Raw genomic sequence first — 22972 nt, 5'->3', positions numbered from 1 at the left:
CGACCCGTAGCGACCCTGTACAGGGTTTCTGAGGGTGTAAATCTTTACGGGAGTAGAAAGCCTCATCTTTCTCCCGCAGAGTAGCTGGTAGTTTCGAACCGCTGACCTTAAGGTTCGCAGCCCGATTCGTAACCACTACGCTACCAGAGAAGCTGTTGTTTATTATCTGTATAACGGAGTCGGTCATAACGCTGGTTACCTCACAGAGATTTGACGATCTGATAAAGACACTTAGTGTAACAGGATGTTGTTGGGCCTTCTCTATTTCTCATGTTAAACGCCACTGTTTTCAGAACTGTTACGAAAGGCCGGCCATTGTATCTTGTGCGGTTGTACCCAAGAGCCTGATGTAGTCCTTTAAAGGCAACCTTTCACTGTTCTCTTTGTTCAGACTGCACGTTTCCCAGCAGGAGATCCCACCCCGCCAACGGCAAGAAAGCCAGTAGGACCGGTATCGAAGACTGACCCAGCCCTCTCCGCCGTGGGCCGGGCAGTGCTCTGCCAAGGGAGCCCGAGCACAGCGCGGCCGGCCAATCAGAACAAGTTTGGCCCTCTGCAGGCGCCGTCCGCTCACTAGGAGGCGCTCGGCCGCCCGCGGCTCGGGGACTGTCACAGGCCGGGTGGTTGGCCGAAGGCGGCGGTGGAGGCTCGTGGCCATGGAGTGGGGCTCAGAGTCTTCGGCCGTGAGACGGCACCGCATCGGAGGGGAGCGTCAAAAAGGCTCGGCGGCGCTGCAGTGCGAGAAGGAGGCCCCGGCGCCGGAGCCCCTGGCAGCCGCTGGGGGCGGCGGCAGCGCAAGGACGCGGAAGCGGAGCCCGGGCAGCGGCGATGCGGGAAGCGGGCTGTCTGAGGCGCGCGCCGCACTGGGGCTCGCGCTCTACCTGCTGGCGCTGCGGGCGCTCGTGCAGCTTTCCCTGCAGCAGCTCGTACTGCGCGGGACCGCGGGGAGCCACGGCGAGTTCGACGCGCGCCACGCCAGGTACCTGCCCGCCTGCGCGCGCCAGTCCGGGGGCGGCGCTGGCCTGGCAGCGGCGCTGTGCGCCTTGCCCTGCGGGACCGCCGGGGCTCGCTGGTCCCCGGCTACACGTGCGGCGGGCTGGCCCTGCACGCCCCTCCGGGGAGCCCCAACGTTCAGGGCGTGAGGCTGGCGTGACCCCCCAAGCGTGGTGTGCATTGGTTCTCCATTCTTTCTGTCCTCCCTGCGCATCGCTGGGTGTTCGCTCTCTCTATCTTTGGGAGCAACTTCCACTTTTTACCAGAGCTAGGCCTTCCTGCGTTTCGAATGAACTGAAGGAGAGTGAAATGTGTTTACCTAGACTTTCATAAATTCACTATTGGGGGCTGCTGGAAGGGGACAGTCTTTAACTTTTAGTGGGGGTGGTGGTGTCTCGGTACCCACATGCGATGCTTTGACATGTCTCCGTCCGGAAAACCTTCCACTCAAAATGTGCACACAATTTTGAGAAGTTTTCAGACCCCTTTAGTTTGCTCATGGCACCTGAATTTTTAACTGTAAGATTTTCCTTTTTTCTGGGGGCAAAGACACTTAAAGCTTGTTAGGAAATGCGATGAAACCAAAGATACTGTAAAGTATTTCAAAGCGTTTACAGTACTAGCAGGAGATTTTCCCCAACAGCCTTTTTTAAACGATTTCTTTGAATACAAAGTGCTGAACGTTTATTTTCTAAGGAATTTCCTGGAACACAGCCTTTCTTCCCTTTCCCCCCCTTAAACCTCTTGTAATTCAGTGAAAAGACAGTGTCGCCATAAAACAAAAGGATTTGTATGCAAAGCAGTAGAGTTCTTTTTAGCCTGAATTGAAGTTTTGGGGCCTGGTGTGCACTCAGTGGGGGTTGGGTCCACTCTTAACAGGCAAAAGTTTTTTCTTTGTATATTTAACCTCTTGATTTAGGTATATGCTTGCTGTCTTCCTCTATAGATACATGCTGTCCATAGAATTGATGAGTCACAGGGCACGTGAAGTTCTAGCCAGTCCTGTCTATAGCAGTCATACATTTTGAATGTGATCCTTCCTTAATTTTCTATTGGTTTGATGTGGGGATTGGGATAAATTCAGAATGGGGTAGATGGGGAAAACTCTGAAGGACTCTACTCTTGGGAGATGCATTGAAAGGATAAGCCGGTTACATGTGGTTTGCATAGGTTACTTGCAATGAGAGGCTGCGCTTATATGTATGAAGCTCCCTGGGTGGCGGAATTCCTTGGTTCCACGGAATAAAGATCTGGTGATCTTCCCTAACAGTTTCAGCCACAGTCAACACGGGGAAGCAGTTCTAATCTGGACCACATGGAGTTGCTATGGGGCAGAATCAACTTGTTGGCAAGGGGTTTGGGATTTATTTGGTTTTGTTCTATTATATTTAAGAGGTTATAGAAATCAACTTTTGGGGTACAGTAAGTAGACAGTTGCTGTGTGTTGAATGTTAATTTTAAGCATAACTGAGCCTTTGCTACTTTTCTTTTGGCTGTGCTCAGGAATTATCTTGAACATATAACATCCATTGGTCCCAGGACAACAGGAAGTCCGGAGAATGAAATTTTGACAGTTCGCTATCTTCTGGAGCAGATTAAAGTAATTGAAGAGCAAAGCAACCGTGTTCACAAGATTACAGTGGATATACAACGGCCTACGGGCTCCTTCAGCATCGATTTCTTGGGAGGTTTCACAAGTTATTATGATAACATCACCAACGTTGTTGTGAAGCTAGAACCCAGAAGGGGAGCCCAGCATGCCGTCCTGGCAAACTGTCATTTTGACTCTGTGCCTAACTCACCAGGTATGTACATGTCTTTTTGAACTTTATGAAGTCATTGCAGTGCAGAGCTTATTAACCCCAGGTTCACTGTGGGGCCCAATTTTGATGGAAGGAGGGAGGGTAGCTGGAATCTTAACCTTGTAGCTGAGGCTCTAACCTTTCAGCCCTCTGTCTGTGCGTTGGTTTCTTTTGCTCTGGTTTTAGCAGGAGCACCAGTGACCTCACAGTGGTGCCCGCATCGTGGGTTCTTGTGGCCTGGAGTCAGCTGCTCCATTTCATGTGCTTTCCTGATAGGTGGCACTTTGGGAATAGCAGGATAAAGGATAGTCGTTGTCCTTGAGGACTGGACACCTCTCCCGGCAGTTTCTGGTGACCTGTAAAGAGAGAATTTGGTCCACTGGGGGTGCCGTACTGTTAGATTACCTTATGGTTAAGAGTACTTCATGAGTCCATACTGCATACTTTGAAAATATTTTGGCAAAATAGAAGACTTGATGCACAGGACAGTGCCTGGCAGAGCAGATGTTGTTGTTAGTGTCATCGAAGCAGTTCCAACTCTTAGAGACCCTGAATAGGGTTTCTGAGGAGCAAATGGTGAATTTGAGCTGCTGACCTTGCGGTTCAGTCCGACTTGTGGTCCAATGCATTACCCCATAGAATCACACCAGGACTCCTCAATTGGACGTGTTGTTATTGTTAAATGCCATCGAGTTGATTCCGACTCATAACAACCTTGTATAGGGTTTCCATAGGGTTTCCAAGGAGCAGCTATTAGGTTTGAACCATCGACCTTGGGGTTGCAATCTTGTGTTTATCTTTGTTATTGTTGTTGCTAAGTGCCGTCAAGTCGGAATCCGACTCATAGCAACCCTGTAAAGGAGGGTCGTGTACAGGGTTTCCGAGGAGCAGCTAGTGAGTTGGAACTGCAGCATTTACAGCCCAACCTGACTTTGCGGTTTACCATATTAACCAGCAGTGCCACACTCACCTTACACCACCACAAATTGAATCAAATTTTTTTTTTACCAAAACATTCCTAGTTAACCAACAAAAAATCCACTACCATTGAGTCAGATCCAACTCATAGCAACCCTATTTAGGATTTCCAAGATTGTAAATCTTTACAGAAATAGACAGCTTTATCATTCTCCTGTAGCTTAGCTAATGGGTTTGAACCGCCAGCCTTGCTGTTAGGGGCCCAGCATTTACCCTACAGAGTCACCAGGGCCCCTTCTCAGTAGTTAAATAGTGGAAGCGCTCAGCATGTTAGAATAAGGGAGCCTTGGGATGGCATCTGGGTCAGCCCCCTCACTTGAAATAGGAACCAAGTGGCTGATGACCACTGAGGAGAGGCAGAAGTGGGACCAAATGCTGGGTTTCCTGGCTTGTCAGTACTTTCAGCTACATTGGAAAGTATGGTGAGTATTAGGGTGCCATTGGTAGAGCACATACACCCTTCAAAAATGTACTGAACCTGAGATTCTCGTCTATAAAATGGGGATCATAATAGTACCTTGGACAAATTATTTGACCTGGGTTTCTCATCTAAGAACTGGGGGTATTAATAGTACCTGATGAGGCTTTCTACTCCCGTAAAGATTTACACCCTCGGAAACCCTGTACACGGTCGCTATGGGTCGGAACCGACTCGACGGCACATAACAACAACAACACAACAACTGGGGTTAGGAAGGGACTATTATTGTCCCTATTTTTAGATGAGAAACTTGGGTTAGATGATTTGTCCAAGGGAACATGCGGGATTGAAATCCTGGTGTGGTGCTGTAGGTTAAGCCCTGGACTACTAACCACAAGGTCAATGGTTAACCTCACCAGCCCCTCCTTGGAAACCCCTACACAGGGTTGCTATGAGTCAGAACTGATTCGATGACAATTAACAACAACAACTACATTGCTATGAATACTAACTGAGGATAAAACATTAGAACAGTGCCTGGCATACACCAAAAATTACACACACACACGTATTTCACTATTAACTTCCTTCATGGTACAACTTCTGGATTGCTTGCACTGAAAACCAGTACCAATATGAAGGCCTGTGGGTGGTGGCTCTGTTGGATAAGCGCTGAACTGTGAATCGCAGGTCGGTGGTTTGAGTCCAGGCTTTCTGCTCCCACAGAGGTTTACAGTCTCAGAAGCACTTTACTGAATCTATGAGTCAAACCAACTCAGTGGCACTTAACAATAGTAACAACAAAAGTTACACAAAATATACAGTAAACCTTACTTGGTTTTTAAAAGGATTCTTAGTAAGATTTCTTTAATTAGAAAGCTTGCCAATTGGTGTTTACAATGCAACTTGGTACACACATCTGTTGTATAAAGTCAGAAAACCCTTCATGTGCTTGGGGGGAAACGGTGGTCTTTTCAAAGTAGTGATGGAATAACGGTCCCGTTCTAGCTTTAGGTTCTGGGACGGGACAAGACCCCAGGCTGCTCCACAGCAGTATCATTATATAAGCAAGATGTTTCTGTGAGGGGCTTCAAAAAGTTTGTGGAAAAAATTCCATTAACTTTTTGTTTCGTTTTTCCACAAGCTTTTTGAAGTCCCCTCATACACATAACGAGGAGACAACAAACAAGCGCCAGATGTTGCCAGTTACATAGCTGGAGCCTGATACAACAGAATGGACTTTCAGTGGGCCGTTGGCGCCCACTTGTCACAAACGAAAATTTCCTTAGTGTAAGCTACACCACCAGTGTCTGTCCTCAATAAACTGTTCACGGTAGTGTTTCACACATTTCTCCGATGAACTGTCACCTTTTAGTAGGCAAACTCACTGAAACATGAGTGGTTTCTCAAAGCTCTGAGCGAAGTATCCAGGACTTGGGAACTGATAGCAGCTAGAAGTAACAGTACCCACAGAAAGGTCTGAAATGTCTGTTTCACTTGCTATGAGGCTGAAGGTTGTTGGCAGAAGACAGGTTGTGTTTTTTGGGGGTGACTCCAATTTCAGGGTTAATTCTAAATGGAAAGGGTGTCATTGTCATTGTTGGTAAGTGCTGTTGAGTTGGTTCCAACTCCTAATGGCCCTGTGTAGGGTTTTTGAGAAGCGACTGGTGAACTTGAACCACCGACCTTGTGATTCAAACCAACCTTGCAGTCCAGCGCATTAACCCACAGTGCCATACCAGGACTCCAGATAGTACCCTCTGCCTGCCTTGCATTTGCTTGTAAGATGCTTGATCCCGCTAAGACACCCGAAAAAGGAAGATGAGGAAAGAGAAGTAGACAGCTAATCTAGCCTCAGTAAATGCATGAGGGGGCTTCCAAAAGTTTGTGGAAAAATGGAATTAAAAGATAATGGAATTTTCCCATGAATTGTTTGAACCCCTGCTATACCTTTCATTTTCCCCTCGTCTCTTACTCTTAATTTATAACATTCATTTTGAATTTGCTTTTTATTTTATAGCAACAGTCTTAACGTTAGGAAGACACATTTGGTTTCTAGGTGAGCGTGGTTACTGATGGCTGTAGTAATTGGACAATGATTGCTTTGTTCCCCCTTGATTACAATTCAATTCTGAAATCACAACAAAGACAAATAGAGCTAATCAAGCGGTTTTCTTCTTTAGCAAGACTGCAGTTGAACAGCCCAGTGATTCAGCTGGCTGCAGAGCCTGCCTCAGGTCTGCAGAAGGAAGGAGCAAGGACCCCGCCCCAGCACCGGGCACTCGCTTGTGCAGTCCTCACAGCAAACCTGCGAGGCTGGTGCCGCTGGCCTGCCTTCTAGAATGGGAAGCATCAGAACACTTAACATGACAGAGTCACCGTGTACTTCCAAGTCTCTCTGGCTCTGGAGCCCACACTAAACACCACAACTGCCGTGTGCACCCAGAATTGCGATCGTCTGAGTCAGGCCTGCACTCTAAGCTTTTGCTGTGGAGAATGTTAAATCACTACAAAAGCAGAAAGGAGTGTTTTAGTGAGCCCTCGTGTGCCTATCGGGAGTCCTGGCATGGTGCTGTAGGATAAGCGCTAAACTACTCAACGCAGGGTCAGCGGGTCAAACCCACCCGCTGCTCTTTGGAAATTATACAGGGTCGCTAAGTAACTCAACGGCATATAACAACAGTATATACCTGTCACCTGGCTTTGCGAGTTACCAACCAGTGCGTGGCCTTATTTCTCTTGTACTTCACCCTTCCATCAGTGCATAGTATTCCAGCCGATGCAGCTACAGGACTTGTTCAACTACATACTCACATCACCAGTCATTCTCTCACCTAAAAGAATGACCGCTAATTCCTTCATATCGCCAAATAGCCTTTAACCGTATCTCAGAGTGCTTTTAAATCGTCAAGGTGCTGAAGTTATCTTTACAGTCACCTTTAATATGTGAAGCTTCAGAATCAAGGAAAGAAGATGGGCTTTGACTAAATCCTCTGCTTTGTTGGTGCTGAGACCAGGGACACTGCTTACGCCCCTTTCCCCTTCCCTGTGTTTGATTAGACTAGGTGTTTTCTTCATACTTTTTAAGCCCATGATCTCCCGGGAGACACCTTGAAAAAACACACCACCATCCAGACCGACCCCTCTGTAGATGCAGTGTGATCTGCAGCCTTGAGGGTGTTGGCAGGAAAACAAGCAGAATGGGAGGAGGCAGTGATGGCAACAGTTGGAAGCTGTTAATTCAGGAGTGAGAAAGTGACAAGGATCAGGAATAAGGATCAGGATTCAGCACATGTCCTTGGGCTGCTGAGATACCAGTGCTTGATACTGTTTTAGGTGCTACATGGTCGATTTAGTGCACAGATATTAACGGAGTGGTTCTGGGCAATCAGAGGACATCACTGAGCAAACCAGAGACCCTGTCCTCACCAGGTGCCCTGCTGGCGGACATCATTGTCACCTGACGCCATTCCTAGCCACTATGGTTCACTGGAGAGACTGTAAAGCTGAGCAGCAAATCTGTGCTTCTCATTTAAAGGTGCCAGTGATGATGCAGTTAGCTGTTCAGTGATGCTAGAAGTCCTCCGGGTCTTGTCGACGTCGCCAGAAGCCTTCCATCATGCCGTCATCTTCCTCTTTAACGGTGCTGAGGAAAACGTCTTACAAGTGAGATTTTACTATTTTAAATGTGAGGCTTGAATGATCATGAGAATAATAATAATAGGATGAATAGCCAGCGTGTATGCTATTGTTTCGTTCTGCTGTGCATGGGGTCGCTATGAGTCGGTTCCAATTCGATGGCACCTGACAACAACAACAACATGCATTCCGATTAGTCGTTTGAGTGACGCGTCCTAAGGTGATAGAAGACACATTGTATCTGGTTGTACTTTAAAAAAATCCATAGCTGCTTACATCAGCTTGCTCCGTATTTGAACATCTCAAATCAAAACGGATGACTTGGCAGTGTTGGATTCCTAAAAGGGCTCTTTGATGGTTTAATTACTCATCTCCTTTTTTTAAGCTTGAGTTTGAGACATTTGGAGGCAGGCATACAACTTGAATGCCCAGCCATCTGAATCTTCCCTCCTCCTCCTCCTCGAGGTTTGCCCTTTCTTTCACACAGCTCCCTACCAAGGACACTGTCTGACACCGTACCCCGTGACTCCCCACTCAGCACTGCACTGAGCCAGTATGCATGGAGAGACACACAGGTTGCTTTGGAAGAAAATGATGAGTTTGGTTTCATTGCCTTCCGCTTCTTCAGGAGCAGATAGATCTGTCTTTAAAGAAAGACTGGTCGTTTAAGACACTCTAACTTGTATTTTCCATTCCTTCTCAATTAGGCCAGCCACGGCTTCATTACTCAGCACCCCTGGGCCAGCTCGATCCGTGCATTTATTAACCTGGAGGCTGCCGGGGTAGGAGGGAAAGAACTTGTGTTCCAAACAGGTATTGTGTTTTAATGTGCATTCTGTTTTAATGCCATTCTGGTTGTTAAAAAAGTGGAAATGTTTGGACCTGAGTAACTTCTCTAATGAAATGAACATTCTTTTTAAAGCTCAAAATGCTTCTTGTTTGTCTTGATCAATTTTTTTTTTTTTTTTTTTAGCAAAATAAAAACATCAATAGTTCTTAACTTTCATATAGAGCTTATTTAGCATGAGGGATAAATACATCTCTTGCCTCCATTTTACAGATGAAGAAAATGAGGCAGGAGAGATTGTAACTTGCCTGAAGTCTCACAGTTGATAAATAGCACAGCAGGATGAGAACATGGGCAGTCCAGCTTTGTAACCACTACCCAGATTGCCGTCTTGGAGCTGAGTTTTCTTTTACCCCTTATGGGTGTTGACAATACAAATGATCTTACAAGATTATCTTTCATGAATGGAAATGAGAACATTTAGGCTTGAAATTCATCAGTGACCTTGTATTTGAATGTCAAAAATGTCCATTCAGTCAGCCAGAGAAATATTTCTACATTCTTAGGATTAAACGTTTCTGAGGATGATGTGCTAAGTCCTCGGGCTGCTCCTGACTCCGGACCCTGTGGGACCGAGTAGAACTGTGTTCCCTGGGGGTTTAATGGCAGATTTTTCAGAATATGATTGTCAGGACTTGCTTCCAAGGTGCCGTTAGGTAAATTCAAACCTGCAGGTGCTTGGTTAGCAATTGAGTCCATTAACTACCACGTACAGATTCCTTCCTAAGGCTGGTGGTGGTGATGTGCCGTGGAGTGAGTTCCAACACAGTGACCCCATATAGGGTGTCTGAGGCTACAAATCTTTACAGGAGCAGAAAGCCTCATCTTTATTCTGTGGAGCACCTGGATTCACAGTTTCTGTGAAACTGTGGTTAGCATCCTCACGTTAATATGTGTCAATGTAATTGCCATTTTCCATAACAGAATTCAAAGCTCATCAATTTGTTCAGTCAGGGCATGCTGAAACCTGACTTTAGAAGTCCCATGCACCTTTCTCCCTCTGTTAGAAATTTGGATAACACTGCTATGCCAGAGACGTAGTATTTGTTAGAAGTTGTAAAAAGGAGAGGTGTGTGTTGGGAGATGAACTCGGCTGGGGAAAGTGAGGCAGGTGATGTGGGAGCTATTTTTAGCACCGTTTGCAGACATGATACTGCTTACGCCATGAAGATACAGCAAGTGCTAAGTGTATCTTTATAATGGAAACCCATGGAAAAGGACCGCAGTGGCTGGTTGTGACTCCTGGCACCCCCATGTGACAGAGTACAGTTGTTCCCCAGGGTTTCCTTGGTTGTAATCTTTACAGAGGCGTATTAGGAGACCCTAATATTCTCCAGTGTGTTTTAAACTTCTGTCCTACCAAATGAACCCTAGTGGCATTGCACTGCTAACTGAAGATCGAAAGTTCAAGCCCACCAACTGCTCCATGGGAGACAGATGAGGCTTTCTGCTCTCACAAACCCTACATTGTTGTTAAGTGTCATGGAGTCTATTCTGACTCATTAGTGACCCTGTATACGGTTTCTGAGCCGCAACTGGTGGGTTTGAACTGCCAACCTTGTGGTTAGCAGTCTGGTGCTTTATCCTACAGCCCCACCTCAGGAGTCCTGGAAAACCTAGAGAGGGTGGTTGTGACTTGGGATCAACTAAATAACAAGGGACTGCTTTACTTCAATCCTTCAAAATAAAGGCTGTTTTTCCTTCTTAAAGAATAAGAATCAAGTGCTTGGTGTCGAATATTTGCAGGAGATAGTAAATTCCCCTCAAGTTTTTGGCAGTCTTAGGATAGGGACACATAACAGCAGATCAGAAATCAGTGAGAGAGTGTTCTGTAGGTAAAGAGGACCGTGCGTTGTCTTTCTGCTTGGGTCGGTCTCAGGACTGGATGTGAGCGGGCAAGTGTCTTTGTGTATGTCACCTGCATGTTGAGTGTCATTATGCCCTGGCTGCCCTTTGTTACTGTAGCACCCTGCGCTGGACTCTACTGCCCCCTTCCTACCACCCCCTTCCTACCACCCGCTTCCTAACGCCCCCTTCCTGAATGGTCTTCGGTATATATATGAATGTATTTTCACAGTTAGAGTCCAGAGAGGGGCCAAACTTAAGGTAGGCCCTGCCAGACCCAAGGTGGATCCTTTCTTCATGGACACTTAGTGAGTTTCCACCTTAGCTAGATCTGGCTGGCCCGCTCCTTTCAAGAAACGTGGGTAAAAAATTCTGAAGTTGTATTCAGTTTTAGAAAGGAGTGCGTTATCGGAAAGGCTGTGAAACTGTTCGTAGTGGTCACTGCTGGATGGTGGGTGTGACTAGAGTGGTGAGTGAGGCGGATGGATAGAACCAGACTGAACTCACACACTGCTTCATGGGTTTAAGAAGACCAGAATTACCATTACTGCTTTACTGAGCATTCCTTAGTGTTTCTGGTAGTGTTTAAGCTTTTGTCATGCGTATGGTTACTTTGATAATTAAGCAGAAACGGGGTTAGGACTGGTTTTTAGCATACACCCATTGGAGAGAAAAAGCCTGTTGCCCTCTAATTGTAATCCTGTGGACAGAGTCGAACTGGACCTCAGAGTTTCTAAGGCTGTGATCTTTACAGATTTCTCCTGCAGAGCGGCTTGTGGGTTCAAACCACCAACCTTTCAGTTAAAAGCTGAGCACTCTAGCCACTGTGCCACCAGCAGCATACAGGGCAGCTCTAAAAAGTTTGTGGACGAATGGAATTTCTCTGCAAACTATTAAAGCCCCCGCTTTGTATATACAATTTAATTGTTTTACACGTTCTAAAATAAAATCCCCATATTTCAAAATTATTTTTTCTTGGGAGGCGCATCCTGCCAAAGAAGTGGAGAGATGATCAGTCCCTTTTCTTGGGGTTTTTAATCAGATTTCTTTACTCTTCTTTATTGATTTGCAGCAATTCTTATGGCTCATTTGCACACCGACATGCTTGCAGACATTTCAGTACTTTTCCCTGTCTCTCTCTCACTCCCAGAGCCTCTGTGTGTGAAAGACAAGCTCTTTTTCACAAAAAGATGGGCTTGGCTCTCACAAAGCTAGTTAATGTTTCCTTCCATGAAGTGGCTGAGGGGGCTAAGGCTCCCCTGGATGTGGGTTCTGTTCGTGCATGTTTGCCAGGCCTCTGTCCTCGCCCTCTCAACAGACCCTCCTTTTTGCTGCACTGTAACACTTGTCCCATCCCAGAAGCCTTTCAGTTAAAACAGTTTGTATTTAGTGTGCTCTGGTCACTTCAGAGAGATGCCCATTGGGGGAGTTTTTAGTAATCTGAAAAACTAGTATCTTCACTATCACACACAAGTAGAATTTTGCTGAAGATAATTAAAAAATGGTCACAGCAATGCATCACCAGGGAGCTGCCAGAAATTTGGGCTGGATTTACTCCGGGGTTGTATCATTTTACCATGCTTATTCAGTCTGTATGCTGAGCAAATAATCTGAGAAGCTGGATTACATGAAGAAGAATGTGGCATCAGGATCGGAGGAAGACTCATCAACAGCTTACAACATGCAGGTGATACAATCTTGCTTGCTGGAAGCAAAGAGCGCTGAAAGTATTTCCTGATGAAGATCAAGGATTACAGTGCTCAGTATGGTTTGCACCTCAGTATAAAGAAAATGGAAATCCTCACAACTCAGTCAGTAAATAACATCATGATAAATAGAGAAAAAATTGAAGTTGTCAAAGTTTCATTTTACTTTGATCCATAATCAACACTGATGAAAGTAGCAGTTAAGAAATCAAATAATGTATTGCATTAGGCAAATACGATCCAAAAAACATCTTTAAAGTGTTAAAAAACAAAGATGTCAAGTTGAGGTTTAAGGTGTACCTGACCTAAACCCATGTTATTTTCAAATGTATCATATGTATGCAAAAGCTGGACAGTGAATAAGGAAGACCATAGAAGAATCAATGCATTTAAATTATGGTGTTGGCAAAGATTATTGAAAGTACCATGGATTGCCAGAAAAACAAACAAACCTGTTTTGGAAGAAGTGCAGTCGGACCGCTCCTTAGTTGCGATGATGATGAAATTTGTCTCTGGTACTTGGTTGGGACATGTTGTCAGGAGGGGCCGGTCCCTGGAGAAGGCCATCATGCTTGGTGAAGTGAAGGGGCAGTGAAAGAAAGGAAGATGCCTCCTGCCCCAGCCTCACTGGTTGACACAGTGGCAGCGAGAATGGGTTCAAACAGAGCAATTTTGAGGATGGTGTTGGACTGAGCACTGCTTCATTCTGTTGTGCATGGGGTCCCTGTGAGTCAGAACACATTCAACGGCACTAAACAACAACAGCAGATACACCGATGCAGACATACGTGTATATACAGGTAGTATTTCTCTGTACAGCCGTTTATTCTACTGGTAATTATGCCATTTACAGAGTCTGACTACTATGATTGGCTCTTCTATGACCCGTCTTGTAAATGTTGCTTCATGGGTGTGGCACAGTTCTCAAATAAATTGCTGAGCATTAGGATATATATTCGAGGGGCTTCCAGAAATTTATGGAAAAATTCCCTTATCTTTGAATCCCCTTCAATGTTTACCTCTGATGGTGGTGGTGAGCTCTAACTCAGCGGCCATTATGTAAACGGATGAAATGCGACCTGAGTGTTGGATTTCAGTGTTGCAACTGTGTGTCAGTCCATGACTGAGTGTTTTCCTCACTGTCATTGGCCCCTACTTTCCCCAGCCTGATGTGCTTTCTAGTGATTGACATCTTTCTTGATGGTGTATCCAAAGTAAGCGAGTCCAAGTCTTACCTCCTCACTTCCCAGGCGCATTCTGATTGTGTTTCTTCTGAGACTGACCTGTTTTCCTGGAAGTGCATGGTGTAGGCAGTAGCCTTGGCCAACACCAGTCTGTATGCATCTGTTTGTTCTTCTGTCTTCCTTATTCTTTATCCAATTTTCGCATGTTTTCCAGAGTCCAGGTAGATGGAAAGTTCTGGGTGCTGCATCTCCTCCTCAGCGCCTGTTTCTTTTTTCCACTGTGTCATTCTGAGAATGGTGCAGAAGTAGCTCATGTTCATTTCTCTGCTGACCAGTCATGGGAAGCACCTTTTCATGTTTGTTGGTTGTTTGAATATCCTCTTGTGAAGTACTTCTTCAAGTCTTTTTCTCATTTATCATACTTTTGTTTTATTGATTTGTTGGACTTCTTAGTTCTTAGCACAAACTGTCCTTTGGCCTGTCTGCCTGTTCAATCTGAACAATTTCTTTTTATGAACAGAAAGCCTTAAATTAAAAAAGGTCACTTTCTTAATCTTTGCATCTGATTTCCTCCAGCTTCACTCTGAGTCTGCCCAAGGCCAGTTCCTGTGAAGCATCCCCCCTGCAGTCCTCTTTGCCTTATTCAGACACGGAACTCTCTGCTTTATGTCTGGGTTCGATAATCCATCATTGCAATGGCCACTCAGAACCACAGACCATAATAATGGGGTTTGGTAGGGAAATGAACCGGGCACAATTTGGAATCAGAAACAACTCGGATTGCAGCAGCTCTCTAGTCAGGAACACTTCCTCTCTGCTGTACGGCAAACATTCCTCCCAATCGTCTTCAGCCTCTCAGCCATGTGGCCCTTCAGCCTCTGCCCTACTCTGACAAGTGTCACAAAGCTCGTTTAGCCTGCCTGTAAATGCCCAAAGGGCACATTCTGCAAGCAAACCAATCCTCTTTTTTTTTTGTTTAAATGCCTTTGCACCATTTTTCCAAGGATCTCACGCTCCACTCTTCTTTCTTGATGGTCCTGGGATCACCTGTTTCTGTATTGGCTCCTTTTAAACCTAGCTGGATGGCAGAATTAAGCAATCCCACCATTATAGAGTCCTGTGCACTCTGTTTGCATGGTCCTACCCAATCATTTGATGGGAGGGAGTTGTGACTTCGATAGAAAAGCCATTTATCAAGTAAACTCATGGCACTACAAAAATATTACCATTTTTGTGTATATATTGTTGAATTCAGTTGGTTAGTATTTTGTTCAGGAAATTTTTGGGAGGAAAATTTGTTTATAATTTTCCTTTTATTGTAAAGTGTGACAGATTTGGTATGAAGGTTTTTATGACTTAACAAAATATGCTCAAACATAATTTTTTTCTGTCTGGGAGAGTTTGTGTAAGATTGGTATTATTTTTTTCTTGTCTGTTTGGGAAGATTCTAGTGAAGACACTTGCTCTGGAATTTTCTTTAGTAGATATAGGACTGTTAACAGTTTCTATTTCTCCTCAGGTCAGTTTATTAAAACTACTTTGTTTTTCGCTATGAGTTGGAACCGACTCCACGGAACATAACAGTAACAACTGTGTTTTTCAGGGAATTTTCTAGTGAAATATTATTCGTATGAAATCGGTATCTAAACTGTTTCGTTTCTGCGGTGTGTGTGTCATTTTTGATGTTGGTTCTTTAGGTCTGTCCTCTTGGTTTTCTTGATCGTCTTTGTCTTTTGTTGTTGTTCTGTGCTGTCAAGTCGGTTTCTGACTCAGAGCAAACCCTGTCCGTCTGCATGACAGAGCAGAACTGCTCCATCGGGTTTTCTTGGCTGCAGTCATCATGGAATCAGTGTGCCAGGTCTGCATCCCACAGAGCCACAGATGAGTAGCTTTGAAGCACCTGGACTCCTTCTAGCCTTGTCTGTTGGTGGTGTTGTTGTTGTTAAGTGCCGGTTCTTTAAGAAGAGCAGTAAAATGAATACATCCTTATCTAGGGATTCATTCATTTTCCTGGTCTTTTTAAAGAACTATTTTTTTTCCCTTGATGCATGTTACTTTCAATTTAATAGTGTCTGCTTTTCCGTTACTACCTTCCTTCTCTGCTCTTTGGAGAGCCCTGGTTATGCAGTGGCTAAGAGCAAGACGGTAACAGAAAGAAAAGTCAGTAGCTCGTATCCACCCACTGGATCTGTGGGAGATAAGATGGCAATATGCTCCCACAAAGACTGGTTGTTGTTAAGTGCCATCAAATCGATGCCAACTCCCGGTGACTCTGTATATGGTTTCTGAGGCTGTACATCTTTGGGGAAGCAGAAAGCCTCATCTTTCTCCCGCAGAGCAGCTGGTGGGTCCAAACCACTGACTTTGTGATTCATAGCCCAGTGCTGATCTTACAGAGCCACTACGCTTTCCCTCCATGAAGATTATGGCCTAGGAAATCCAATGGAGAAGGGCTAGCCTGTAGTAAAGGGTTGCTATGAGTTGGAATCGACCCGACAGTGTACAGCAACAGCAACAGTAGCATCTTCTTTGAAATTTCATTTGCTGGGGTGTAAAAAATGTTTTAGACTAACTTCTTGAGATGGATGCAAAAGTAGAGCAAACATGAGAATCGCCTAGAGAGGTTGTTAGAACACATTGCTGAGCCGCACCCATGGAGTTTCTGATTCAGATCAGAGATGGGGCCTGAGAAACTGCGTTTTAGCACGTTCCCAGGTGTGATGCTCTTGCTGCTGCTGTACCCTGGGGACAGCAGTTTGAGAACCACTGGCTTAAATCATGGCTTCTCAGCTTACCATTGCTTTCTATTCTTAGTGCCGTCAAGTCAGTTCCAACTCACAGCGAACCCCGTAGAGGGTTTCCAAGGAGCGGCTGGTGAGTTTCAGCTGCCGACCTTGTAATTCAGACCGATCTTGACGCCCAGTGCTTTATCCCACAGCACCACACCAGGACCCCTTTTTTCTAATGTGCATTTTTATTATCTTTCCAAGCACTGCTTTTGCTGTGTCCCAGAGGTTTGTATAGGTCCCAATTCATGATCATTCAATTCAAAACATTTTCTAATTTTCCTTGCGTTTTCTTCTTTGATCCATCATTTTTTGAGACGTGTAAGACTTAATTTTTAAGCATTTAAGGATTGTTTAGTTAGCTTTTTGTTACTGATTTCTAGTTTTTAATTCCACTGTGTTTGGAGAACGTGCTTTATACTATTTGGATTCTTTGGAATTGGTTACTGGTACTGTTTTAGGTACCAGTACTGTGGGTTAATGCAGAGTTGGTTTAAACCACAAGGTCACTAGTCGCTCCTCGGTAACCCTATCCAGTGTCGCTTTCAGCCGAAACCAACTCAGTGGCACACAACAACAACAACAACTCCTCACTTAATGGCTATCTCATTATCTGACATTTTGATTTTAGGAAAACTTTGAAAAAAATTCTTAGGTGGTGCCTCCAGTGCCCAGGCCCCATGTGGGGCCGTAGCTGAGTCCTGGGCACCTTCAGGTCACCCCGAATGATATACCTGAGGCCCCAGTGATGATGGGCCACTCACAGGATGCCTTCTCCCATTTGCCCAAGGAGGCCAGTGAAGTTGGTGAGGGGAGACAGGCAGGGGAGGGGGCCAGGAGTGGCTGCAAGGCTGACGCCGACAGAGACTGAGCAGGGTCCCTGCCCAGAGCTGGAGATGGTGGTGAGCTATACCTGACTCCCACTCCTCCAACCTTCTGGGCTCCACCGTGGGGGATGAGGCATGACGCACATCTTGGGATGTACCAGGGGTGGGGGGTGGGGTGGTGAGCCCTGGGTGTGACAACTGCCTCCCATGGCCCTGACTTCATCTGATGACCTGGTTTTTGGATTCTTGCCGTGTTGGTGAGTGAAGAGTGCATGCATTAAGAAATAGGCATGTTAAAATGGCCAGATGAACCCTGTTCTGTGGTGTCATGTTTCATTTCAGGCCCTGAAAACCCTTGGTTGGTCCAGGCGTATGTGTCAGCAGCCAAACACCCCTTTGCTTCTGTGGTGGCTCAGGAGGTGTTTCAGAGCGGCATCATTCCTTCCGATACAGACTTCCGTATCTTCAGGGACTTTGGGAACATTCCAGGTATGTTGTCAGTGGTTTTATGGGCTGATTGTGCGGCACTGATTTACGAAAACAAAGCTTTGCCTTTGGAATTTATATGTGAGTGAGATTTTCTCAGAAGATCCTATGAGAGCTCTGCTTTCGGACTCCACAGTCCCCCTCATGTTTTCCCTGTGTGTATGCACCACACTGTGGTCACTGCTTGCCTCCTCTAGAATACACCCTCTTGCCTGTAGGGTGACCACCAGACAGCAGGAGCTGCTTAGCACTCATCTCCAAACGGTGGTTGTTACTTGGCTTTGCCAACTCTCTTTGCAACTTGTCCTGTGTTATTTGAAACTGAACTTTAGCTCTTACTTGGCGCGGCTGTAGGTGGTAAGCTTTGGATGACCACCAGTGCTCCACATGCCTAGCCCTTGCTGTGTACATCCATCGTCAGTACGTCTTGGGCTGGGCCCTGCAGCTGTGGGTTCTCTAAGACTTTGGAAGACGGTCCTGTCACTGAACCAAGAATAAATAAGCCCAGAGCAAAGTTGATGTTTAATGCAAAATCCCTTTGTTTGTTCCCTGTTTATGTTGTAGGAATTGACTTAGCTTTTATCGAGAATGGATACATTTATCACACCAAGTATGACACGGCAGACAGGATACAGACAGATTCCATTCAGCGAGCAGGTTGGTTCCCATTTAGACTTTGATACACAGTAAAGCTACGTACGAGACAGTGTAGGGTGTGAATGAACCAGGGCTGTGGAGTTGGGGGTGGGGTGGATGTTAGCCTGCCATCTGCTGGTCCAGCTAAGAGCACTGGGGAGCGAGCTGACCCGAGTTGTGCTGGGCTTGCTGAGCATTGAGAAGGGCGGCCCAACTGAAGACCGTCTTCTCTTCACACACGTTTGAACAACTTCCTCCAGTCTAGAAGGAAAGGAAACCATGTTGACCCAGGTTAGGTGGTGAGGGTAAGTGACGTGGCTATTGGGCAGGTGATGAAGGAGGACAGTAGGACAAGGAAGTTAGAGGTGCTTTCCAGAGAGATCTGAAATAGTCTAAGGACGTGCATGGTTATCACTCCACACAAGAGCATTAGCAGGGGTGTGTGTGTGTGTATGTGACGTAAGTTGCATTTTCAGAAATACAGGGAATTGGGGAAAAGGAATGGGCAGAGACAACCATAGAAGGCTTTGCTGCTCTGGGAACTAGGTCTGCGTGCATGCATGGGTGAAGTAGGCACGATGGTTTTGAACTCTGTTTGTCTGGTGCTGCCGTGGGGGGTGGGGGGGGCTATAGGAGGGCCAGGAGGCAGGGCAGGTCTGGACACTCCCGCAGTGATCAGAACTAGCCCAGCGATACCAGTAGGTGGACAGGAAAGGGAGCCAGTGGTGGAGGAGACATACCTGGCTGTACGTCTAGGAGGACCTGTGATGTGAACCCACTGGCGTGAGTGTAAGGACCACTGACCATGGTGGTTGTGGAGACCGTGGACTCCGGTGGACTCACCCAGATGAGCATGAGTGTGCTTCTTGGCCGCCTGCACATGCAGGCTTAGCCCTCCTCTAGAAGACACGTAAGGGCCTCGGCTGCAGAATGGAGGTGGATGTTGCCAGAGTGAAGGGAAGGAAAAGGCTTAAGACTGAGCAGATGGAGACACCGTGGAAGAGGCAGGGCAGAAGGCCATGTGGTATCTTAGAAGGCAAAGGAAGAGAAAGTCAAGGATGGCTGAGCATCAGGAAGAAATGCACATCGGCCCAGGCTTCCAAGGTACTCATTCCTTGATTGACGTAGCGTGTCTGCCTGGCATGGCTCTGCACGTCCTTCCAGCTTCAGTGCTGGCATGTTCTTATCCAGGACTTTTCTCTTCCTGAGTCGTGTTCTCACCGTCCACAGCCTCTGTCCATACAGTTGTTTCAGACCACAACTCAGTATGGCTGGTGTCTACTCATCCCTTAGTTATTGATATCACTCCTTAAGGGGTGCCTCCCGACTCCTCTGCCTCCATTAGTTCCCTGCCTCACTGTGCTAACTCCGCACACTTGGAGCTTCATTGAAGGCTGTTGTCTCAGCTCACCACTGACTGGAGTGTCTACAGCAGTGCCTGCCACCATCGCGGTATATGGCACTGAGTTTCTCAGTGGGGAGTTGTACTTATCATAGGCAGTGATTCTAGAGGAGGGAAAAGGGCCGAGGCTGTGCTTACACATGGCGAGGCAGTTAATACTGAGCACAGGCCTTACTGAAGACATTAGGAAGTAAAGGAGGAAGCTAGGAAGCTGTTGTCTGTATGGAAACAGAGGCTGGCTTCTTTCTGCTCTAAGTAGTGGGACCTGTTCAGACTGCTCCGATCATTCACTGGCTGGTGTTGTCTGCCTTTTCTGTACCAATAGGTGATAACATTTTAGCGGTTCTTAAATACCTAGCTACGTCCGACATGCTGGCCTCTTCCTCCAAGTACCAACATGGAAACATGGTCTTCTTCGATGTCTTCGGCCTCTTCGTCATTGCCTACCCCTCCCGTGTTGGCTCGATAATTAACTACATGGTGGTCATGGCTGCTGTACTCTACCTGGGCAAAAAATTGCTGCAGCCCAGACGTAAGAGTAAGTATTGCGCTCTGCAGCTGTAGGTGCCGGCCTGGGTAGGGGATTTCCCTGAAGTTGCTAAGTCATTCTGCTTCTACCATTGCAAATGAAACCCAAACCCACTGCCAGGTGGGTTTGAACCACTGATCTTGCAGTTAGCAGCCTAACGTTTAACCCATAGTGCCACCAGCGCGCCTTTGTATCATTTCAAAAAGTTAAGAATCTGAAAACATAGCATTTGACTTGTAGTTCTGAGAAATGTCTGAGTGACTATCAGGAATGGACGTCCCAGTGTGAGGCTGTAGGAGAGCGCACTGGACCTCAAGGGCGGCTTGAGCCACAAGGTCGGTGGTTCAAACTCATCAGCTGCTCCTTGGAAACATTCTGCAGGGTCGCTATGGGTCACAACCGACTCGACAGCACGTAACTATCCAATAAAGATGCTCATTATGCTTTGGTCTTAGTGGAAGCAGGTGATTTTTATGTGCTTACACACGCCGTAGGCGTACTGCACAGGAGTTACTGAAACATGGACTGTACAGATTTCTAAGGAAAAGTCCCTATAAAAAGTCCCATCCATGCTACAGACTAATAGCACCTTGGAGTGTAAGTGAACAGCTTTTGATAGAACTGTTTTAATCGTTCTCCTTGAAATGTTTCATCGTCTTCGTTAACATCTCTGTTACAAGATAAAATACTTAGCAGTGATTTAAATAATCCTCTTCCCTCATGATTTTCCTATGCTCCTTTCTCTTTCTGTGTTGGCTTCTTTTGACAAAGTGGTACCTGGGACTTTACCTTCTGTTCTTGCTGATACTTTAATACAGAAGGCACACTCCAAGGTTGGTGTGCTTAAGACCACCACTGTGCTTGCCAGAAGTGAGTCTGAGCCATTTCTGCAAGCAGGGTGTCCTTACTGTAGACATCCACGCAGTCAGTACTGCTCACGGATGCGCTTTGATACCTTCCCTGCGGCCTCTGCTAGAGAACCCTAGGAAGAGATGTACTCCAATCAATTTGGAAATCTAGAAGAGATGGATACAGTTTTAGAAACGTACCCATCAACATTTCTAGAAGCTGCATCCATGTCAGCACTGGTAGGTTTCAGTTTATTCAATTGATGAATTTCCAGTTGATGTTTGTTGTGTTGATTCTACTGACTTAATCAGAGATTTCCTAGGATTCCTGCTGACACAGTGGACTAAGTATCGGGCTGCTAACCCTGGGGTGACCGGTTCGAGCCCAATACCTGTCTACGGGAGAGCGATGAGGCTGTCTGTCCTCATAAAGAGTTGCAGCCCTGGGAACCTTGGGGAGCAGTTTGACTCTGCTCTGCAGATCCCTGTAAATTAGAATCCACTCAACCGACGGCAGTGGGTCTGGGGTTGGTTTTGGTAGTCCAGTGGTTAAGAGCTAACCAAAAGGTTGGCAGTTGAGACTCCCAGGAGAAAATTGGGGCAGTCTGCTTGCATAAAGACTTACAGCCTTGTCCACGCTGTGAGCGGGATGGACCACAGGGCTGTGGGTTTGGCTCTGGTCTGCCCCATGTGACTGACTGCATGAAGGTAGTGATGGCAGCTTTTGTCTTCTTTTCATCAGCGGCTCACTACACGAAGGACTTCGTCTGTGGGCTCGGCATCACGCTGACAAGCTGGTTCACCAGCCTCATCACCGTTCTCATCCTAGCTGTACTCGTCTCTCTTACCGGACAGTCTCTCTCATGGTACAGCCACTTCTATGTGTCCGTTTGTCTCTATGGAACTGCAGCTGCAGCCAAAATCATATTTATACACACCCTCGCAAAAAGATTTTATTACGTGGTAAGTGGGAGACACGTCTGTGGATTTCCAATGCTGCTTCAAGGATTGAAGACAGACTCCAGACGGAGTCACTGCATTTGGCCTTTGGAGCCCTCTAAGCTTGATCTCTGGTAGCGTAGTGGTTATGAATTGAGCTGCTAACCGCCACGTCGACAGTCCAAAACTACCAGCTGTTCCGCGGGAGAAAGATGAGGCTTTCTGCTCCCATAAAAATTTACAACCTCGGAAACCCTATACAGGGTCACTATGAGTCGGAACCGACTCCACGGCACATAACAACAACAAGAAGCTTGATCTGCCTGGCTACAGAACACTGGCTCCCAGGGCCGAGTTGGTGTTCTGGAAGGTGGCTTGTGGGGTGGCTTGGGTGCCAGCACTGGAAGGAGGTGGAATGAGTTTGCTGGCTGTAGGCAGAGTTGGCAGCGGTGGCAGCTTCCGGCAGCTATTCCATCTGCTGTCTCTGTGGTGGTACCCCACACCCACCCTGGGTCACCCAGGAATTGATGTCGTTTTAACATCTTCATTCCCTACTGGACAGTAAGCTCCCTGAGGCAAAGCTCGTTTTGTTCGTAGCTGTTCTCCCCCTGTGCTCAGGCACGTCTGACTCACAGCACGAGTGCAGGGGCCAGTTTCTGCCTGAAACAACCTTGCGCTGACAGGATTTTCTCTTGGGTTTTCCTTCATGTTTTCTTTATACGTGCACGAGGGGCTTCAAACAAGGTGTAGGAAAATTCCATTATCTTTTCATTCTATTTCCCACAAACTCGTTGAAGCTCCCTCATTGCAGATTCTGACCCTGTGCACTCATTGCTAAAGAAAAAAGCAGGAAAGGAGATAGGGTTTCAAAATGAAGTACCAGTGCCCATTTACAGACTACTGCCTTGGAATGACTTCTACTGTGTAAGTTTGCTTCTTGTTGTTAGCTGCCATTGAGTCGGTACCAACTCATAGCAACCCTGTGTAGGGATAATAGGACTAAAACAAAAAGAGAGAAAATTACAGTGCAAGAGAGAGCCTTGGTTTCCGAGCTTACAGGCAAGCAAGTTGAAGGGTTTATCTTTTTTAGTGGCATTACTTTCC

The 22972-nt window shown here is 46.3% G+C and overlaps 1 protein-coding gene across 1 annotated transcript in view; it reads left to right on the top strand.

Moving 5' to 3' along the window:
* The first annotated feature begins 656 nt into the window (after positions 1 to 656).
* Positions 657 to 22972, top strand: part of ERMP1 (endoplasmic reticulum metallopeptidase 1) — a 37282-nt gene continuing 14966 nt past the window's right edge. The window contains exons 1-8 of the mRNA XM_006863757.1: positions 657 to 979; positions 2497 to 2798; positions 7733 to 7860; positions 8541 to 8646; positions 17371 to 17517; positions 18079 to 18171; positions 19878 to 20090; positions 21672 to 21892. Coding sequence (XP_006863819.1) covers positions 657 to 979; positions 2497 to 2798; positions 7733 to 7860; positions 8541 to 8646; positions 17371 to 17517; positions 18079 to 18171; positions 19878 to 20090; positions 21672 to 21892 — 1533 coding nt within the window. The remainder of the gene's footprint in view (positions 980 to 2496; positions 2799 to 7732; positions 7861 to 8540; positions 8647 to 17370; positions 17518 to 18078; positions 18172 to 19877; positions 20091 to 21671; positions 21893 to 22972) is intronic.

Source organism: Chrysochloris asiatica, unplaced genomic scaffold, assembly GCF_000296735.1.
Source record: "Chrysochloris asiatica unplaced genomic scaffold, ChrAsi1.0 scaffold00056, whole genome shotgun sequence".
Classification (NCBI taxonomy): Eukaryota; Metazoa; Chordata; class Mammalia; order Afrosoricida; family Chrysochloridae; genus Chrysochloris; species Chrysochloris asiatica.
The sequence above is the reverse complement of the archived record's forward strand: the minus strand, read 5'-3'. Positions and strand labels throughout refer to the sequence as shown.